The sequence below is a fragment of the Artemia franciscana genome, chromosome 8 (genome assembly GCF_032884065.1).
Source record: "Artemia franciscana chromosome 8, ASM3288406v1, whole genome shotgun sequence".
In the NCBI taxonomy this organism is placed as follows: Eukaryota; Metazoa; Arthropoda; class Branchiopoda; order Anostraca; family Artemiidae; genus Artemia; species Artemia franciscana.
Window position 1 is genome coordinate 28,949,568 of NC_088870.1, and position 21,897 is coordinate 28,971,464.

At 32.4% G+C, this 21,897-nt stretch overlaps 1 protein-coding gene across 1 annotated transcript in view; it reads right to left on the bottom strand.

The window, feature by feature from the left end:
* LOC136030251 (ryanodine receptor-like) overlaps nucleotides 1-21,897 on the bottom strand; it is a gene marked incomplete in the record, with an annotated part of 328,739 nt that overhangs the window by 109,770 nt on the left and 197,072 nt on the right. The window contains 8 exon segments of the mRNA XM_065709092.1: nucleotides 1,456-1,619; nucleotides 2,535-2,749; nucleotides 6,044-6,376; nucleotides 9,558-9,771; nucleotides 11,496-11,619; nucleotides 12,507-12,660; nucleotides 19,220-19,339; nucleotides 19,982-20,150. Coding sequence (XP_065565164.1) covers nucleotides 1,456-1,619; nucleotides 2,535-2,749; nucleotides 6,044-6,376; nucleotides 9,558-9,771; nucleotides 11,496-11,619; nucleotides 12,507-12,660; nucleotides 19,220-19,339; nucleotides 19,982-20,150 — 1,493 coding nt within the window.

Below are 21,897 nucleotides of genomic sequence, written 5' to 3' on the forward strand. Positions count from 1 at the left end.
TGCCTTTTTAAGTAGCCGAAAAATTGGAGGGCAACTAGGCCTCCTTCCCCACCCCTTATTTCTCAAAATCGTCTGATCAAAACTAAAAGAAAGCCATTTAGCCAAAAAAAAAAAAAAATTAATATGCAAATTTCATTTTAATAATTTATGTACGGAGAGCCAAAATCAGACATGCATTAATTCAAAAACTTTCGGAAATTAAATAAAAAACAACAAGTTTTTTGAAATGAAAGTAAGGAGCGACATTAAAACTTAAAACGAACAGAAATTACTCCATATATGAAAGGGGCTTTTCCTCCTCGACACCCCGCTCCTTGCGCTAAAGTTAGATTCTTTCTCGCAACTCTACTTTTTAAAACAATAAAAAACTTTAGCCTAAGGAGCAGGGTGTCGAGGAGGAAAAGCCCCTTTCATATACGGAGTAATTTCTGTTCGTTTTAAGTTTTAATGTCGCTCCTTACTTTCATTTCAAAAAACTTGTTTTTTTTTTTTATTTAATTCCAGAAGAGACGGACGTACAATAAAGAAAGCATAAGTAAATACGTAGAGGACAAGTCGAAGGAACAAGTATAGTGTACAGTAGTAGATTATAGTTATACTGAACTCTCTCCTCCCTATACCTCCGCTACTACCCACGACTTTCTAAACACTCAAAATTTTAAATATTCAAGTAAACTTCTTTCACTGTTACCTTATTCTTACTATACACGGCGAACGAGCTACGAAGAAAAAATTAGAAGAGATAATAGTATTGTAGCTTTTAGGCTAATGAAAGTGTGGAAGTGAAAGCAATTCCTTATCCCTAGTAAGAAACTTGGAATCAGATAAGATGAAAAACACGAAGAGAAAGTTAATGATATGAGACAGATATATGAAAAAACAACTAAAAATACAGTAAAATCCTTTCACAGTGAAAGTAGCTGAGGCCTTAGGGAAAACCCTATCGTATTTGTACTATGTATTTATATACCTATGCATTTATAGATCCAGTATCCTAATCAGAAGGGAAGCATTCACACACTATCTGTAGAAATAGAAATAATGAGCAGTAATGCGATAAAAGAAAAATAGAAAAGATGAAGTTAAGTATTTTTTTTTAGATGGTCTTGAAGGAATATACCGCACAGGGGATAGATGTCACAACCAAACAATCAGAAAGGTGATTTTCGAAAAAAAATATTGAAAATAAATGGCTCTTAGCTTAAATCGAGAAAAGTTTCAAGCGAATTTGGTGATCTAACACAAATTAGATCACTTTTCAGCTGTTAAGGTCTCATGAAATGTAAAGAATGCTATTATGAGAATTTTATAAAGGCATTTGCATTAAGCTAAGCCAAATATAAAAAAAATCAAATCAGATAGCACAAAGGTAAAAGTGACAAAAGTTTTTTTTTTTTCTTTTTTTTTACGAGTCCGAGGTCAAGAATAAAAACTTCTAAACGTTTAATCATTCACCTTGCGCTTCAAGAGAGTGATCTTGGAGTCTTCCACAGATTGAAAGAGAATTATGCTTATTTAAATGTGGCTCTAGGAAAGCAACAGGGAAAGTCGACGCAAAAGCTCCAAGGCAAGTTCCAATGGCAGGTCTATGTCGATCCATCTCTGTCTTCACGAACTTCCTGAATAAAATAAAAGTAACGATTACAAGTAAATTAATGATTAGTACTCCAAAATTCCGCCAAATTTCAAAGTAGAAAAATAATAAAGATAAAAAGAAGTAGCTCGCTTGCGCCTTAAAAAAAGTTAGTCAAGGCATAATGGCTGCCACAAGCAATCCATCGGCTCATTGCGTTTCCACTTGCCTGAAACCAACTTACGCTTTACCTGATTGGTCCTGCTAATATTTTATTATTTGCTTAAAGATAGAGCCATCGATCACTACGTAAGAGTCCTCAGTGGGCAAACCGCCAATAGATCAATAAATGCATCATAAATTCCCTTATTTGAGACAAAAGAAATTATTATCAGGACTGTGGTCCGACTTTGATTATTTAAAGTTCCGCTAAGTATCATTCAAGATAAGGGAGCCGCTAAAAAACCTTTAAAATTGTTCAGAAACACATTTTAGTTCGTTTTGAAGACATATAGAAGCCAATCTTAAAAACGAAAGAAAAACACGGTATTAATAGGTGTTTGCCAGTTAATATGTAGGTCAAGAAAGTCATTTTTTGCAGTTAGCTTTTGGTATCGTTTATAGCTACGTCAAACTTGGCGGCTCTGCTGATTATTTATGGTATAAAGTCTTAAAATGAAGACAACTATGCAGGCTGAGATCTATTACAGGATTTGCATTGCTACACCATCTGTCACCGATTAGAAAGAGAAAGAGAAAGAGAAAGAGAGAGAGAGAGAGAGAGAGAGAGAGAGAGAGAGAGAGAGAGAGAGAAAACACCTAAATATTTTAACGACACACAACACAGAAATTTGTTCATATGTATTCACGACACACAAATGTATTCAATAAATAATACATACATGTATCATTCACTTTCTAACCAAAAACTTTTTTTATAAAATATGTCAAAAACCCTCACCTTACGTCAGTTCTAATATCAGTACCTAGACTGAAAAGACAATTCAAAATTTTGTAACAAGCAACTTGTATATCATCAAGAAGCAGATCTCGGCCGAATTCATATCCCGCAAGATGGTCAAAAAGAGCAGTAAGAGCAGGGAGAACAACCGATTGAATGTAGTTCAGTGATGTACAAGTCTTCATGTGAGTCCCACGCAGCAATGTCAATTTAGACTGAAAAGAAATGAAATTTTGACGACAAGAGTTAGAGAAAAGGTTAATCGCGAAAAAGATTAGAAAAAATGTACCCTATTGGTCGTGTGATATTTCAACAAAGGTATGATAAACATCTTGGGTTTGTAGGAGTCCCTATTATTTTAAGTAAAAATAAATAAATGAAACGGAATATATCCCTATACAAACCATATTGGCCGTGTGGCATTTAAATTTAAGTTTAAAATAACTTGGAGAGCAGCTTTCTCTTCCAGGGTAATTATTTATAAGTAAATAAGTAGAACAGCGTACACCTTTTCATTTTACCCATAGCCAACAAGAAAATCCTACAGGTTAACTTCCCAAAATGTCTCCATATAGGCAGTAGTATGAAACTAGATTTTACCATAAAAAATCCAGACACTGCGCTTGTGGTTGTCACAACTGCTTCTGCTATAAACAAAAGATTGGTTCAGCTCTCTTTCTCAAGGCCACCGATATTCATATATTACATTTTTTCATATTTGTTAAAATTACTATGTATCAACATGTAGCAGTTGATCGATTGTTATAAAATGAAAGTGTATTCACATTTTTCGCCAAAAAGCAATTTTTGGATTTTTCAGGACAATTAAAAAGTAAAAGTTGCTTTGGATAAATTATCAAACTGATTACAAGGTAATTACATTTTTAGTTATTAATAATATTTAACTTTAACCATTAAAGGCTCATTATTGAATATAGCTTTCAGAGAAGGTTTTGGCAATTGGGTTTAGTAACTTAACGAACATAATTTAGGAATTACCTTTACTAACTTGACAATTAGGTTTTTTCAAATAATTTCACAAACGCAGCTACTGGGTAACAGTTACAAATAATTTCAGACCGAAAACGAGGGAGACAATGATATTTCAGCTTTCTTTAACTTCAGTTGAACTTCGAAAGATTTCATTTCATTAATCTCATTTCATTTCTTAGCAAATTTTCTATTGTTTTATTTAATTTAATAACCATATTTTCGATTATTACTGTAGGACTGTCGATTTTGCTTGAAATTTACATAGGAAATATTTGCTACAGTTTCTCAAAACATCGTCAAAAAATATACAAGGGCGTAGATAAATCAAAGAAAAGTAGCAGAGCCTGCTGAAAAAGACCAAAGCAAAACTGTTATTTTTGATGTTGGATATACTTTTTTTTCATATCTACTCTACTGCGCCGAGGGTACAAGATGTATTTTCTGTATTACTTTTTAAATACAAAAATATCAAAGAATTATTAAGTCTTACTTTTAAATAGAAAAACTTAAGTCTTAGATGCAATCCAAATCATTATGCAAATATTGCCGACGTAACACCTTAAATTAGGTATTTTATTCTTAGAACACACTGCCGTTCTTTGACAAACAATTAAATTTTCAAATTTTAAAAAATCCATTTATGGATTTATCCCCATTTGAAAATTTATTCGTTCGTCCTGGAACGGCAGTGTGGTCTAACAAAAGAATACCTGATTTAAGATGTTGCTTCGAAAGTTCATTATTTTGTGAATAACCGGAAAAGTTATTTATTTTGCTGTGTATAAATATGCGAGTTTCAATTATATTATTTTAGTGATTCTGCTGATGACTATCGGTGTATATGTAATCGAAATATCTGGACTTTTGTACCTGTTTTTTTTCACTATTTAAATAAATGGACTTATCCCCATTTGAAAATTTATTTATTCATTATGCATATAAGACACATTTTAAGGATATGGTTAAAAATGCATAAGGCCCTAAAGGCTATGGTTAAAAAATGCACACGGCCCTCGAGGATATGATTGACGAAGTCATTAAAATGCTTATTGCCTAAAGCTACTATTTTTCGACATATATTTTCCACACTTAAGAAGACAGAACGATTTAATTTCTGACCAACTCCATGGCTTATCTAAGCCATACTTATAACATAAATGACATATTTTAAACAGAGCAACAAATATTATAAATATGCTAAATATAACAGACGGTTTCATTGGTTCAATAAAACCCCTGTAATACGGTTGTTCTGAATGTTTAAGCTATCTGTGTGTCCTTGTATTTCTTTGATCATCTTAGTGTATATATATATATATATATATATATATATATATATATATATATATATATATATATATATATATATATATATATATATATATATATATATATATATATATATATATATATATATATATATATATATATATATATATATATATATATATATATATATATATATATATATATATATATATATATATATATATATATATATATATATATATATATATATATATATATATATATATATATATATATATATATATATATATATATATATATATATATATATATATATATATATATATATATATATATATATATATATATATATATGTTGATTCATATTTTCCTTTTTTAATTTACCCTTTTAAGTAAGTCCTTTTAATTAGCTAGCAAAATTGTTGATCGAACTTTCAGACTTACCTAGTTTCTAAGGATTTCGCGTCGAATAGTCCATCTTGTCCTACAGCCTTTCAATTAGGTTTAGACTCTACTAAGTTTATATTATACTTTGTGTTCTAAAGTCATCAAACCTGTGTAATTTTTTAGCAATGTGTCATGGTATTCTCCTAAGAAATTGGTCGTCTCAAAGCATAGCTTTTTTTACTCTTAGAGTATGTTTATGGGTTTCTTTATTTTTTTTTTCATTTTGTTCTTTTTGTTTGACGGACTTACAATCTCCCTAAGATTTTTAAGTAACGATTCAAATGTTAACTAAATGTTTCACATCTGTCAAATACCAAATTCCATATCGGAGACAAAAGGATGCGTCCCATAGTTGCTTATTCAAAAATCATTTATTTTATTCCCAGGAGTCTTCCAGAAGTTTTTATTTACGGATACAAGTGTATTTACTTGAAAATAAAACATAGAATAGGCCAGTTATGACTGGAACAGGAATACCTCCGCATCCTTAGGTCAATGGTTGCATGTCACAGCTCTACAGAGTACATACCAAAAGGATGCCATATTATCCAACCACCAACTGCACGCCACATTATCGAATTATAATTTGTTCCCTCTTTTTTAGGTAATGAAATAATAAATATTTTCATTTCGTTTTTTTTTTCTGCTATATAGATTGTTGGTTTCTATGGGCGTTTTACAGTTAAGCTAGCAGAGGGGAGCAAAAGCAATGATAAATTACAGGTAAATTTACAGAAAAGGGTAAATTTAAAGAACTGAAATAAGAAAAAAATTATTTAGTACTAAAAATATGTATATACCTCCTGTATATTATTAACACACTGGCATAAATCTTCCGCTGCACTATTGAAAAAGGTCAGCATTGAAGTTCTGACAAACTCAGGGCAGCTCTTCACCAAGGACTTTGCATCAGTTCCCCTAATTAGGACTTGAAGACATTTGACTGCAATTTTTGAGTCGGTTCCAATTACTGAGAATTTACCTCTTAGCAAATTGGCAAGCTTACAAAAAAGACTGGCAACCATTTCCTTTTCTTTCAAAGAAGCAGCACCAACGCTAGTAGTAGCTGTGGCTACAGCAAGAAAATAATGACGATTGTTGCTGAAATACTTCTCCATAAGAGGAAGACAAACCTATACAAACAAGGAAACGTGTTCATACAGATCAACAAATGATTAAATACGAAGATACGAAATAACATTTTCACAATATACATATAGGAAAATATATAAATTTAATTAACATCATCAAACCGTTCACTAGTTCTATAAGAAAAACACAACTGAGGAGGAAAAATATAAGAAACTTAGGAATAAACGAGAAGAGAATGAGAATTAAGAACTATTATTAATATGAGGTCATTTAAATAGAAGAGTAAGAAAAGCATAAGCAACAAATTCAATTATTTAAACGTCAGGTCTGTAAGATTATATTTATAGTTGACAAAGAAAATTATTTTTATTGTAAGGTGAATCCCTTATTTTATTAACCCTCAATTTTTAAAAACGATCCGACGAATCTTAATAGTACGATAGTAAAATCCCGGTTTCTCAGTGAATATTAGCAGTACCTTCCTTCCTAATGGTCAGCAAATACCGCAACAAAGCAGGAAAAATGAAGAAATATCCAAACAATTTCTTAATTTTTTTAGTGATTTTTATTTTCTTTTAGCCAGTTTGTAATGGAGTAACGAGAATTACTGTAATAGTTATATATTATGGAAGCCATAGTTCATCCGCGATTCAGATCTCTGTGGCAAATTTTACGACTTATAGCATGATAAACATTGAAAATATTTTGTTAATTAAAAAATGAAAGTTGAAAGTATAAAGATTCCTGAACCAACATTTCCTCCGAAAATCCTGGTCTAAGTGCTCAGAGAACTTGAGTTACTTGTACGAAAGATGAAAATATGAAAAAAAGTGAAACTAACATTTTCCCCCATTTTTATTCAGACATGTCTACGAAAAATCGAGCTCGAAATCGCTTAAATCACTGCTTTTGATCACAACTTTTGGGGACTGGAAGAATATCATCAGATAAAAATTCTAATAATTATACCTAAGGAAAACTGACAATACGAAATAAATATAAGAAAAAACTTTAACCAATTTTTATAGTATCTTATCAAATTTTATAATATCTACAACTTTAACCAGTTTTTCCTGAATGTTTAGGTTCAATTTAAGGGAAGGAAGAACGAGAGACTACTTCTATGCTTGCTGAACGCAGCTCATATCGAGCGTCGGTCGGGAATATTAAAGTCTGTTCCTTCATTAATTTTAGCAAGTTAAGATTTAAACAGTTGGACGATTTTCTTATATTAAACACAAAATATTTCCATTATTACTTAGGCATCTTTCTTTCTTTCTTTTTTTATCTGGGTCACAAAACTTTGTTATTAGTAAAAACCCTTCAATACCTTTTATCTAATAATAAGATATAAGTAGCACTTGCTTCATTTACAATTTGAATTATACTAATGAAATAATTTTACTTTTGTGTCCTACTGTGGCCTACCTCGAAATTTATCTCATGTTGTTAATTATTTGTTATTTTAGAAGTTTAACGTTGCTGCTGTAAATTTATATTCCTATTTTTGTTGCTCTGCCAATGGATCCAGCAAATCGCTTGCAACAAAATATGCCAAAATTAATCGCACAAAGGTCATCTTAATTTAGTAATTTCTATGTCTTATTTGCTAATCAAAACAAATACTACAAGAGTTTTTCCTTTCCCATCTATACATGTGATTTCAAAAAACCAAATCTTCAGCATAAAAAGTAGAGGGGGGGGGGAAGAAAGTAATGTACGTTACATCTTAGCATTAAGGCTTATTCTAAAGGTACAACTTGTTAGACTATTATTTTCAATCATTTTGGATTTTCAAAGGCTATATCAATACTACTAAGTAAAGATCCTACAATACTTTTAATGGGACTTGAAACGTTTTTAACATTCCACGAGTCGTGTAAAATTCAAGTCTTGTAATTCCAGAATCTGAATAGAGTGAATCAGCAGAGCAATGTTTGTCTATGGTACTTTCCTATCGATAGCATCTTTTCTAATACGAAATAAAACCACTTAGATTTTATTGAAACTTAGTCAAGGACTTCAAGATCTTAAGAGGAGTCCTAATATGGATATGTATTCTTGGAACAAATAGCTAGGCTAAAATGAAGTGTTTAATCTATACAGCAAAAAAAAAAAAAAAAAAAAAACTAGGATTTATTCTGTGCATTCATTCCCACTTTGACGGAAACGCTATTATATCTATAAAGTCATGTCATTCATTCAGCCGTCTTTCAAATTCAATGGTCGCAATAGTGACAATTGTCTCCACTGCTAATGGGACCAGATACAGCATTAGAGTATGCACAAAACCTCACAAGATAAATTATAATAAAAACAATTCTCAGTTTATAATGCGCAGAAAATTTCTATTAATCATGTTTACAGGGTTGTCCTTCATCCACGTTGCCGAATCGTTTCTTGTAATGTTTTTAATTAATAGTTGTATCTGTTAGTTTGAAAAATTTTAACCATTGGCTGCGATGGTGGTGTGAATAACCATGTTAACCATGGAAAACCCAGGAAAAAATTCATGATTCCTCTAAGTGTTTAGCTATCAAAAACTTTACGAGACAAAAAAAAATTTTGAATACAGGAACATACAATAATGAAATATTTTTTTTTGCAACGTTGAAGTGAAAATATTATTTTAGACACGTTGAAAAGATTCTGGTCAAACCATGAATTATAGCAAACTTAAACCTTCAATTAATGGAAATATTTTTCACATTAAAAATCGTATTATTATTGTGTTCTCTTAAAAATGTTGTATCTATCAGAGGGCAATATCTAGACACTTTACGAGCGGGAGAGAGGGGGGGGGGGCAGGTTTTCAAAATAGAGACCATTGGTTTTTAAAAGTTTTAAACGAGGAATGGAATGATAACACCTTTTCGTTATCATAGTGTCTCCTTCAAAGTGGGGATAAATGGGCATGATTACCAAAATAAGGAGCAGATAAGTGGGAAAAGAAATTTGATAAAGATAAGTCACATGATTTTTAAGGACCTTGGATGGACAATACAATCATCATCTTTAACTATATTAGTATATAAGTGCAATGTAGTTAAGGTTAAACTTTACCCTTGTCGTTGTTAACTGAATATATTTCAATTATAAATAACTAAAAATTCAAAGTTTAATATGAATCCATACAGATATTGTTCTACATTATAAATCAGAACATTAAACAATGACTGTTTAAAGGAAGTCAAATCATATTGAAAAGAAACAGAAAAATACCTTGGTGAAAAATTTCACATCTCTTGTTGACGGCTTAAATGTGCTGCGCAAGCTAAAGTTGGAAGATGGTTTCAGGTGCTTCATATTAAGAGAAGCAATATCCAAGTATTTAATAAGCTTTTCAAGAAGGGAATAAGCAAAACGAGTTTCCGTGCGAGCTTCAACATTCATCAGAGTCTCATCTCCTTGTTGCTGCTGCTGTTGTCTGCTTAACCTGTAAAGATTTTTTCACGGTTGAAACATCCATCGACAGTCGGGACTAAACGCTAGGTAAAAAACCACTAGAGTAAGCATATACATTGCTTTTCACTATTAAGTTCAGCGAGCTTGATAAAAAAAAAAAACACAATTAATTATGTATTTGTCCAAGTGAACCAATCTCTAAAGGGTAAATGTTCCATCAAAACAACGCACGGATAGCTTTCAAGGAACGAAAGTGAAATCTTAGACATTTGCGTCGGACTCTTTTATATACACGTTAACCATGCCCCTGCATGAATTTCGAATAATATTTATTATTAACCGATAGTAATTTGCCTTAATGAGTCGGCCAAACGAGCGTGATTTGATGAAGCTGTTTAATTTTTATAGATTTTAGCAAACCATATACTATAAATTCATGCATTGTGTTGTTTATAGTATTGTAAAAACAGTTATATACAAGTCGTTTCATAGTAAAAAGTATTAATTAACGAAAGCTTGTATCAGGGCCGTACGCATAAAAAATTTGTTTATATTCATTTTTTACGTTTTTACAAATCGAGTAAACATTTCGGGGGAAGAGGAGTTTAAACCACCTACCCCCTAGATTTGGCCTTGGCTTGTATGTTTTAGAACAAAACTGAGAACTACTACAGTAACTTAAATGTTATGTTCTATTTATGATCTTAAATATTTTCGTTTTACCGCAAATGATTCAGGCAAAAGGCGTTATTAGGGTTTTTCTAAGCCAAATTAAGTCGTTATTCAAGTTTTAATAGCAAAATCTACTGTGATATGAATTATTTTATGGCTGAATTTTATTCTTAACACGTTTCCAGACATATGTTTCCACACATATGATTGGCCACAATACACAAAATACAAGCATTGACCAAGTGCAACATTGATTCATATAATCAGGAAGGGCCAATGACCATGCACATATCCTCAGCTAAGGCCATGGTAGTAACCTTAAACAGGATCTGCAGTCACTATCCCTAAATCCTTCTTCCCAAAACAAAAAAAACACCCAAGCTCTGTAAGCAAGGTAAAGTTTGTGTTATCACACGCTAAACAGACAAATGTATACTCGAATAGTTTCACGGCAAAGTGTACTTGTATATTTTGAAACATACTTAAAAGCTACTTACCAATTTGTTCAATCTACAATTAAAATTTTCCTGTAGATGGCCAAAACTAAACAAAGGTTACTCGGATATTGAAATGATCTGCGTGATGCTACCCACTTGGCAATAGAAAAAACAATTGCACAGGTATTCTAACCGTTAAACGCCCCAAAATGCCCCGCATCTAAAGTTAGCGTTATTTGCGAATTCAAAAGCAAATTTTCGGTATTTCTAAGATATCCGCACAAGCTTTTTTTCACAACCTAGGTTACTGACAAGCTTATGAAAGAATCAGTTTGAAACTAGAATTGTGTTGTTGATTATAATGTAGCCAGCCTTATGCATATAATTTTAAGTTTCAGTGGGAAACACGACCAAAAGGCTTAGGGAAAGCTATTCTTTCCTTCTTACGCCACGTAATCAATTTTGATTCACACTGATTCATTTAATAGTAAGTTTTTCTATTATTCAATTCAAATTTGAAAAATTCTAAATTCACTGAAGACCTAATAGTAGACATAGCATGCAGGCATTTTTACAATGGTCCAATTAGTCGTTGCAACTTATAGAGTTCAATCATATCTAATGGGGGATCTAATGAGAAATTTACCTTTGTAATTTATAGCCCATAAACTGAAGGTATTTGAGCAATTCTTGTGAGCGCTCTCTATCTTTACGCTTCTCTTTATCAGTCAGCAAATCGTAGGGGACCATTTGGGGATGGATTCCACCGCCTAGAATAAATACAATAGAAAACCTAAGATAAACAGAAAACCAAACTTAAAACAGTTATTCACATTCAGCGGTCCTGATTGGAGGAGGAACTGTTAAACTATGCCTTCTTCTCGCAGTTTAATTTCTTAGAGTGTTTCCAAAATATATGCAGAAAACTAATTAATGGATTAGTCAAAGCCAAGCTGACAATAGTCTCAGAGCCTGGATTCTCAAGCAAAACTAAACAAAACAATTAAATAGCCAAACTAAAACTTTACAAGAAATTGGAAAGGTTGTATTTACAAAACAGGGCGACATTTAAAATTTAGCTTAAGACAAAAAAGCACTTAATTTTTCAAAATCCGAATTCCCCGAAAACACGACTTTAAAAACTTATTGAAAAAAAACTGTGGACATAAAAAAAGCTATTATTTCTTAATCAGATTCAACCTTTTAAGCCCTCTTAGCCTCTGAAACATACATACGCTCTATTTTCCTTCTTTTTTAAATTTAAATTCCCAACCCAAAATTTAGCTGAAGAAACATTGATAATGGAAATGATTAGCTTTGAGTAGATAAAAGTTAATCCTTTGCCCTTTCCAAGAAATCCAGACCTTCCACAGGCCATCCCACATTCCTCAAAAATTCATATCATGCCCAAAAGTAGACACTATCCAAACCATTTGACTTCCACCTGGAATCTCCCAGGCACAACGAAACGACAGTCAGACAGTCACATAATTTAGAATTTCCATTATTACATTAACCCGTAAATAGTAATATCTTGATAGTAATAAAATAGTAAAATCTTGACTAATATCTAAAGCAACTCTCATTCTCATCACGCACATTTGTATTTAAAGACGCATCCCAAGCCCAGATTAAATATATTGACTAAAGTTCCTACCGCAAGCTTCAATTTCATCTTTTTTCTTTTTAGCCCAGATGTCGTGAGCGTTTTCAGACAGTCGCTCAGCAAGATTCTGCATTTCCCTGCTCAATGTCAAGTTCGTCATGTCCACAGGTCTGGGGTTGTAAGCATGAGGGTCATTTCCTGCAGCCTGTAAGAAAAAAGGTAATAATAATAGGTAACATCACTCGTTAGAAACAGCATACTACAATAAAAATTATCCATTTAACCAAAGCAGAACTAATTCACTACGCCAAATTTTATTTCTCATAAAATTATGGATAAAGCTTAAAACAAAGTTACAAAATGAAAATGGTGACATGTGGAAAGGGTTAACTTTTCACACATGTATTACCATCTTTTAGCTCTTAAAGATACGGCAAATTAAAATATTGCGTATACTGTTTCCTTTTATTCTGTGCACAAGATCTTTGTCCTTCTATTAGACTTCTTCTGTGAGTCCTTTTTTTTTAGCATGGGATTCCCTAAACTCTCATAGAGGCTCCGAGTTTCTAATTTTTTTTTTTTTTTTTTTTTTTTTTTTTTTGTATCAGTTGCCAAATAAATACATACAAATCTTACCCTTTTTAGGAACAATAAGAGAAGCAAAAATTTGGTATAAATACAGACATTTACAGCTCCCCAAAGATATTTATTATTATCATTATTTTTAACAATAATTAAAGAATTAAACAAAAAACTAAGCAAGGGAAAGGAACGAAGGCACTATAAATATATTACAAAATGCTTCTTATTAGTTCATACTAGAAATAACTTACTTCATAAATAATATCTATTTTTCTAGAAAAGTGAAATTTTTCCAATGAAAAATAAAATACTACTATTATGTGCACGGGGCATTGGTTCTCCATAGCTACACAGGGAAAAGCGACCCTATCTCCAAAGCGAAGGCATTACAGTTTCTGCAAGGTAATAAGACTTCAGCTGCATCCAGACACAGCTGAAGATTATTACCATTCTTGCTGAGGAAGTACAAGGTGATTGGGCGGTACCTTAATAAGCGAAATTGTGCAAAACACCAATACAACATGCAATTTTGAAACTCCGAAGAATAGCGACATATCATCAGAATACAAAGCTTCCAACAATTCTACTAAGACTAGCAGTACACCATTAACTGATGGCAACTGATGGTAACCGATGGCACCACGAATCATGCAATTAATCAATGCAAGACAATTATATTTTCAACTAAAGTTTGGATTTCATTCTCACCACACTTGTCCACATTTGTTACTAAGATATGGACAAATTTGGCATAATCGTTGACAGTATTACCTTCCTGAGTTTATCTATGAATATCAACAGCATGCTTCCTTTAAACACCTTATTTAAAAGAGAGGGTATTTTTTTCTAGATTTTATCTTGATTGGCTCTGCCTTGATTCTTTTTCATTTATAATTTCTATTTCATTTTCTTATTTCCAAGTTATTATTTGTTTGGACTATTTTGATATAATCTTTCTAATTTAATAGATTTGAGATCACTTAAAATTTGCGGGAGCGTATTGGAAACCTTCTCAAATTCTACCTTCGTGCTTTTAATTTTATTTTCTTCTGTTTTGTGTTTATGCTCTATCCCTTGAGTGATATCCTCTTGTTCGCTATGTGTTATCTTTTTAGCTTAATTCCTGAAGAAGAAGCCAGTTTCTAAGATAAACCTGACTTTTCAAACCTTATTTCATAATATATTCAAAGTAAATAGGTTATATAGCCGATATATTTGAAAGTAAAGATTAATTGTCACTGTCTTGGAGGGCACACGGCACGGTCACAGGACAAACTCAATATAGTAGGGTCAACAAAATTTAAGGCAGTCAGAATTAAACTAAAAACACGGAAAAGCATTACAGTCTTGCTTGATGAGGCTAGATGATGTTGATCACTTTCTCTCCGACATTGTATTATGTTTCTAGCCTTATTGGTTACCCATAGCCACTGTTCATAGCTGCATTGAATATTTTTTTTGTTATATATTTTTCTAATTAAATTGACTGGTTCCTTTTTGGTTTTGCGATTATCTTTGTATCTAGATACTGACATTTCTAAAAACTTAGAAATACGTAGAATTTAGCTAATTCATTTAGAGCTTAATTTTCAAAAATATATTTTGTTAAAAGAAATTTGTATAAATTTATACACATTTATACATAAGTATAAATATGTATAATACCCGTAAATACATTTCATTTTCAATTATTCTTTTTTCCAGAACAGGGATGAAATTATTATGGGCTTTTGGGTATTTCACGAAAGGCATATTTGTTTGTTCAGCTAAATAATATATATATATATATATATATATATATATATATATATATATATATATATATATATATATATATATATATATATATATATACATATATATATATATATGTATATATATATATATATATATATATATATATATATATATATATATATATATATATATATATATATATATATATATATATATATATATATATATATATATATATATATGGAATGTTACGACGTTAAAAAATGACTATCGCATCGACATTTTGACTGACGAATTCAGACGGTTTGAACTGGATTTATTAGGAGTTTCAGAAACTCATATCCCAGGGGTAGGAAGCATGAAATTAGGTGACATAGAATTTGTTTACTCAGGAAGGAAGGATGGGGTACATAGACAGGGAGTAGGGCTCATGATGAATAAGGAAGCTGCTAAGTCTTGTTTAGGCTGGGAAGGTATTAATAATAGAATACTAATTGCTCATTTTATGACTAAAAAGTTTAGGGTATCAGTTATAGTAGTATATGCCCCCATTGAACCAACTGATGGAGATACTAGTGACTCAGATGAATTTTACTTACAGTTACAGGAGCAAATAGACAGGGTACCAGGTAGAAATATGGTGTTTTTGCTAGGAGATTTTAATGCCCAGGTTGGTAGAAATAGGGATAGATGGTATCCTAGCCTAGGTAATTTTGGTGTAGGAAAAGAAAACAGTAATGGCTATAGGCTTTTGCAATTTTGTAGGTATAACAACCTAGTTATAACCAATACGGTGTTTGGTCACAAAATGGCCCATAAGTTGACATGGTATTCACGTGATGGTAAGACAGCAAACCTTATTGATTATGTTATTGTAAACAGAAGACTAGCAGGATCAATACAAGATACTAGGGTGTATAGGAGTGCCGTTATTGATGTTAAAAGTAAAGATCACCATCTAGTAGTGTCTAAGGTTAATTTAAAGCTGAAATTTCGGAAGAGTAACTCCCTCCCGGGAAGTTATGATGTTGGTAGACTTCAGGATGAAAATTTGAGAAAAAAAATTCCAGGAACAGTTGAGTACTAAACTTGAGGGTTTAAAATTTGACAATGTGGAAGATGGATGGAATAATTTCAGAAAAACAATTTGTGAAGTTGCTGATGGTGTCCTAGGGAAGAGTGCTAAGACAGCAACTAGGAATATTAGTGAAAAAGCTTTAGGTTTAATAGAGAGTAGAAGGGGTTTGTATAAGAATTATCTGAGCGATAGGTCGTATGAAAACAAAAGGAATGTAAAGAAAGTGGAGAAAGCATTAAAATATGAACTAAGGAGATGTGAAATGGAGGCGATGGATAAAATTGCTGAGGATCTGGAAGATGCGGCTAGACGGCATAATAGTAAAATATTATACTGGCATGTTAATAAATTGAAAGGGAGTAGCCGATCCGGACTAGTCCCAGTTAAAGATAGAAATGGGGTCACAATTAGTGATAAGGAAAAAGTTAAAGAAAGATGGGTGGAACATTTTGAGAATGTGCTAAACCGAGATACAGTTGCAGGAAAAGATATAGATGAAAATGAAAAAGTTTGTGATACCTTGGATGTGAAGGAAGATTTGTTTAGTGAGGAAGAATTAGCGACAGTACTAGAAGGATTAAAAAATAATAAGGCCCCAGGTGCTGATAGTATGATTAATGAGTTCCTTAAATATGGTGGCTCTGAGGTTAGGAATAAGCTACTGAAGATTATGAACATGATTTTTGAAAAAGGGGAAGTACCCAATGATTTTAGGAAAACCTTAATTAAACCACTGTATAAGAAAGGTGACAAGAGTGAATGTCGGAATTATCGAGGCATTAGTCTGGTCTCTGTAGGTAGCAAATTACTGAGTAATATGATACTTTTTAGACTAAGACATGCTGTAGATAAAGTTTTAAGGGAAGAACAATGCGGTTTTAGAAAAGGTAGAGGATGTGTCGACCCTGTTTTCACTCTTAGGTTAATAATTGAGAAGTCCCTTCGTTGTCAAACACCTTTGGTCCTTAGTTTTATCGATTATGAGCAAGCTTTCGATTCTGTTGATAGAACAGCGTTAACAAAGGTCTTATCGTTATATGGTATACCGAAAAAATACATTAAAGTGATTTGCGCTATGTACGAGAATAATACTGCTGCGGTTAAGGTAGGAAATGAGGTTAGCAACTGGTTTTGTATTAAATCAGGAGTTAAGCAGGGTTGTGTTCTATCCCCCTTTATATGGATCATTTTGATGGACTTCGTCTTAAGGAGCACAGGAAAGGCAATTGGAGACCATGGAATCAAATGGGGAGGAAGAACGCTCCTGGACTTAGATTATGCTGATGATTTAAGCATATTAGATGAAAGTGTGAGCAAAATGAATGAATTTTTAGAGGTTTTACGAGTTCAGGGTGCTAAAATAGGCTTGAAAATTAATGTTAAGAAGACTAAGTCACTAAGGTTAGGAATAAGTGAAGATGAACAGGTGACCTTAGGTAACGAAAAGATTGATCAGGTTGGGAGCTTCAGTTACCTTGGTAGTATTATTAGTAAAGATGGTGGGAGCAGTGAAGATGTTAAAAGTAGAATAGCTAAAGCTCAGGGTGTTTTTTCACAGTTAAAAAAAGTTTGGAAGAATAGAAAGATAAGCCTACAAACCAAGATTAGAATATTGGAAGCTACAGTGATGACAGTGGTCAAATATGGCTCTGAAGCATGGACACTCCGAAAAGCAGATGAAAATTTACTAGATGTTTTCCAGAGAAATTGCCTACGGATTGTTCTGGGTACCCGGCTGACTGACCGTATTTCAAACAGTAGGTTGTACGAAAAGTGTGGTTCAATCCCGCTTTCTGGGGCTATAATGAAAGAAAGGTTGAGATGGCTAGGCCACGTTCTACGGATGAAGGATGACAGATTACCGAAGATTGTCCTTTTTGGCCAACCGTCTGGGGCTACACGGAAAGCAGGTCGTCCTTGTCTGGGTTGGGAGGATGTCATAAATAAGGATTTAAAGGAAATGGGAACTTCCTGGGAGGGTGTAAAGAGGGAGGCTTTAAATAGATTAGGTTGGAGGAGGAGCGTGCGTAGCTGTGTTGGCCTCAGGCGGCTTGGTGCTGCAGTGAGTTATTAGTAGTAGTAGTAGTATATATATATATATATATATATATATATATATATATATATATATATATATATATATAGGCACGCACGTACCCTTCATTGAAAAAATAGTGTTTTGGGGTTTTTCATTTCAGCAGTTGTCAAGTCAAAAATAGACGGGATAATAGAATATAAGCATAGATCATGCACGACAACATCTTCATTAGACAATTAAAGAGGATAAATTTTTTTTATCTAAATTATCTTAAATTGCGTTTATTTAAAAATAACCTAGAGTAATTTTGTTTATCTATTACCACTGATCCCTACGATTAACTGAATTTCCATTTATTCATTTATTTATTAATTGTAATTGTCAATGTCATTATATTTGGGCTTTTAGTCTTCCAACGTTTCAATTTTCTAAGTCTTAAGTCTTAATCTTCATCTAAAATGACTAAATGTGCTTTCTTTTCGCTAAAATCCTTTTCTCGACTGAAAAAAATTAGTGCTCCAATATCTAGTTTCAGGACTAATCATTGTTCTAAGATCCTTCACTTGACTACATTTGCCATGGTCAGCATCCGTATCCCGTCAAAGATCATGCATCTAAAATTGAGAATATTCAAGAAAGCTAAAAAAGAACATTCTTGGTTATTCCTTCACTGCTTCTGACAATGGACTAAACCAGCTTCACTTGACTTCCATATGATTAAGACTACATCAGCTTGTGGTGAACCTTGGAATGAAATACCTATGGTCCAACTTTTACTGTGTTCTTCCTTTCTACCAAGATAATTTCTACACTAAACGCTATACTAGACCAACTTGAAAGAATGCTAGTAGATTCTTACATACCCACCACAGCACCAAGCCGCCTAAGGCCAACACAGATATGTAAGCTCCACCTCTAATCTATTCAAAGCCTCCCTCTTTACACCCTCCCAGGAAGTTCCCATTTCCCTTAAATATTTCCTTATAACATCCTTGCACCCCAACTCCAGACAACCTACTTTCCCTTTAGCCCTAGACGGTTATCCGAAAAGGACAATCTATAGCAACCTGTAATCCTTCATCCGTAATACGTGTGCAGATGTAGTACTTGTTAATTTAATTCTTTTTTTTAACTGTTTTTTTGCTTTTGCTCATTATCTATAATATTTAGTTATTTTTAACGTGTTTACTAATATAAATATTGTACATACTCATTTAGTTAGTATGTAATATTTTATTCGATTTTAACCTTAACGGACTGCTTCATTCATAAAAGAAGATCAAACCGTTACATATTTGGTGTTAACTAACATACGTTTCCCAAACTTACCATAAAGTTTGAGGCAGGATTTCGATTTGCAGCGTCATAATCAACATGCTCTACAGTCCAACCAACTGCAAGTACAGCTTTTACTGCATCACGGATAGGATCTCTATATCGATCTTTCTCCTAAAAAATGAGGAAAGAAACATAAGATTGACGGATATATAGGATGAAATTTCAAAATCGGAATGAAGTCCAAAACCAGTAGGAAAGTAGACTAGGAAATTTACACCTCCTAAAAGGTATCCGAAAATTTTGGTTTAAAAAAATTCATTAATATCGCATTAGGGTGTAACCTTAAACTTCCGAAACTGTTGTCAAACAGGCAGTTTTTAAGCATCAAAGTAGACATTCAGAACTAAACTTGGTGGTAGAGCCAAACATATTAGAATTTTAGGATCAGAAGCCAATATGTAACATAGAAATTTAAAAAGAGGGATGAAATGTATGAGAGAGAAAGAGAGAGAAAGAGAGAATGAGAGAGAGAGAGAGAGAGGGAGAGAGGGAGAGAGAGAGAGAGAGAGAGAGAGAGAGAGAGAGAGAGAGAGAGAGAGAGAGAGAGAGAGAGAGAGAGAGAGAGAGATTTATCAGTTCAAAAAAGCACAAAAATATTTTTCGTGGGAACCAAGAACAATAGCACCAGGTTTGAGACTATCATAAAATTTATTGAAGACAAGCTTTAATATGGTCAAAGAGTGTCTGAAACACAAATAAACTATGTTCCCAGTGTATTATTTCACCTCTACCAAAAAGAGAAAATATACTTACGTATTCAGAAAGCAAATGATACTGTTTAAGTCGTGGATGTGTTTTCAGCTGATCATTCCACTCTTGGCCGTAAGCCCAACCATTTTCCATTTTTCTTAGAGCCCAAGCGTCATGGTAATGCTCAGAAAACTGTTGAACTAGGTTCGTAAGATCTTGATTCATTATTACTCTAAAATAATGATTAGAATTATTCAAAGAAAAGAACCTTCTTAATTGCTATATTTTTATTGTTAGTGAAAAATGCACCTCAGTGGGACATTTGTTTTCTTTTATAGCAAACACAATAAGATTTTGAATTTCTACAGAACCAATGAGTGGTTGATTGCCAAGTAGTGTTGTACATCAATTCAGACACAATTCTCGTACAAAAATTTTGTACACGGCTTTTTATTGTTTGATTTGTCCTCGTAGTGCGGTCTTGAGTACTATACTAAAAGTGACACTATTTCTTATTTCTGTTACCGAACATGACTTGTAAGCTTTTTTTATTCAGGTAATCACAAAAGTACTTGTTTTAAGCACAAAGGGTTAAAACAATTTTTTTTTGTCTTTTTTAAAAAATTTCATGCATTAAAGAATATGCACACAGATATATATATACATATATATATATATATATATATATATATATATATATATATATATATATATATATATATATATATCATGAAAAGAGAAATCACCAATGCAACAGCACAAACACAAAAAAAAAAGAGAGAGAGAGAGAGACAGAAAGAGAAAAGGAAGACTGTTTTCCTAAATTAGTGATTAATATAGACAAGCACTTGAATGAGGCCTTAACCCTACTCATCCATACAATCACATAGGTCAAACAGCATAGCCACACACAATCAACCATAAAGAATAATCCATGGACAGGCAGTCATGTCGTCAATAAGTATAAGTCGTCATTTACCAAACAATAGAAAAAATAATATAGACAAATAATTCAGAGGCAACACCCAACATAAGGGCTCATCAGGAGAATACACTGGCCTATATAGGGTTTCGCCACTCTAAATTCTCTACCCAGCACAGTGTTGTGGCTACCACAAAATATCCATGGCATCCCCGCGTCAGGTATCACCCCCAAAATACATGCCTATGAAAAAAAAAAAAACCAGCAAATGTAAAACAACCAAGTAAAACCAAAACAAGTTTATCCTGTTAATATATCCCTCCCTTTAGCAACAATAGGTAAACTAAATATTATAAATTTTACCAAATCACAAATATTAACACATTGCAAAAAACCTGAATAAACTAAACAATTATAGAATTCATCTTTACCATGTGGCTAATTTTTAAGATGCTAATATATATACATATATATATATAATATAATATATAATATACATATATATATATATATATATATAGAGTGGCGAAACCCTATATAGGCCAGTGTATTCTCCTGATGAGCCCTTATGTTGGGTGTTGCCTCTGAATTATTTGTCTATATTATTTTTCTATTGTTTGGTAAATGACGACTTATACTTATTGACGACATGACTGCCTGTCCATGGATTATTCTTTATGGTTGATTGTGTGTGGCTATGCTGTTTGACCTATGTGATTTAATGGATGAGTAGGGTTAAGGCCTCATTCAAGTGCTTGTCTATATTAATCACTAATTTAGGAAAACAGTCTTCCTTTTCTCCTTCTGTCTCTCTCTCTCTTTTTTTTTTGTGTGTGTTTGTGCTGTTGCATTGGTGATTTCTCTTTTCATGATATAAATATATATATATATATATATATATATATATATATATATATATATATATATATATATATATATATATACATATAAATATATATATATATATATATACATAGTCAGTAATAGTTTTTATTACTTAACTTATTTAGCTAAGACCCAACCAGTATCAATTATCGTATTTTAATTTTCGTTTTCG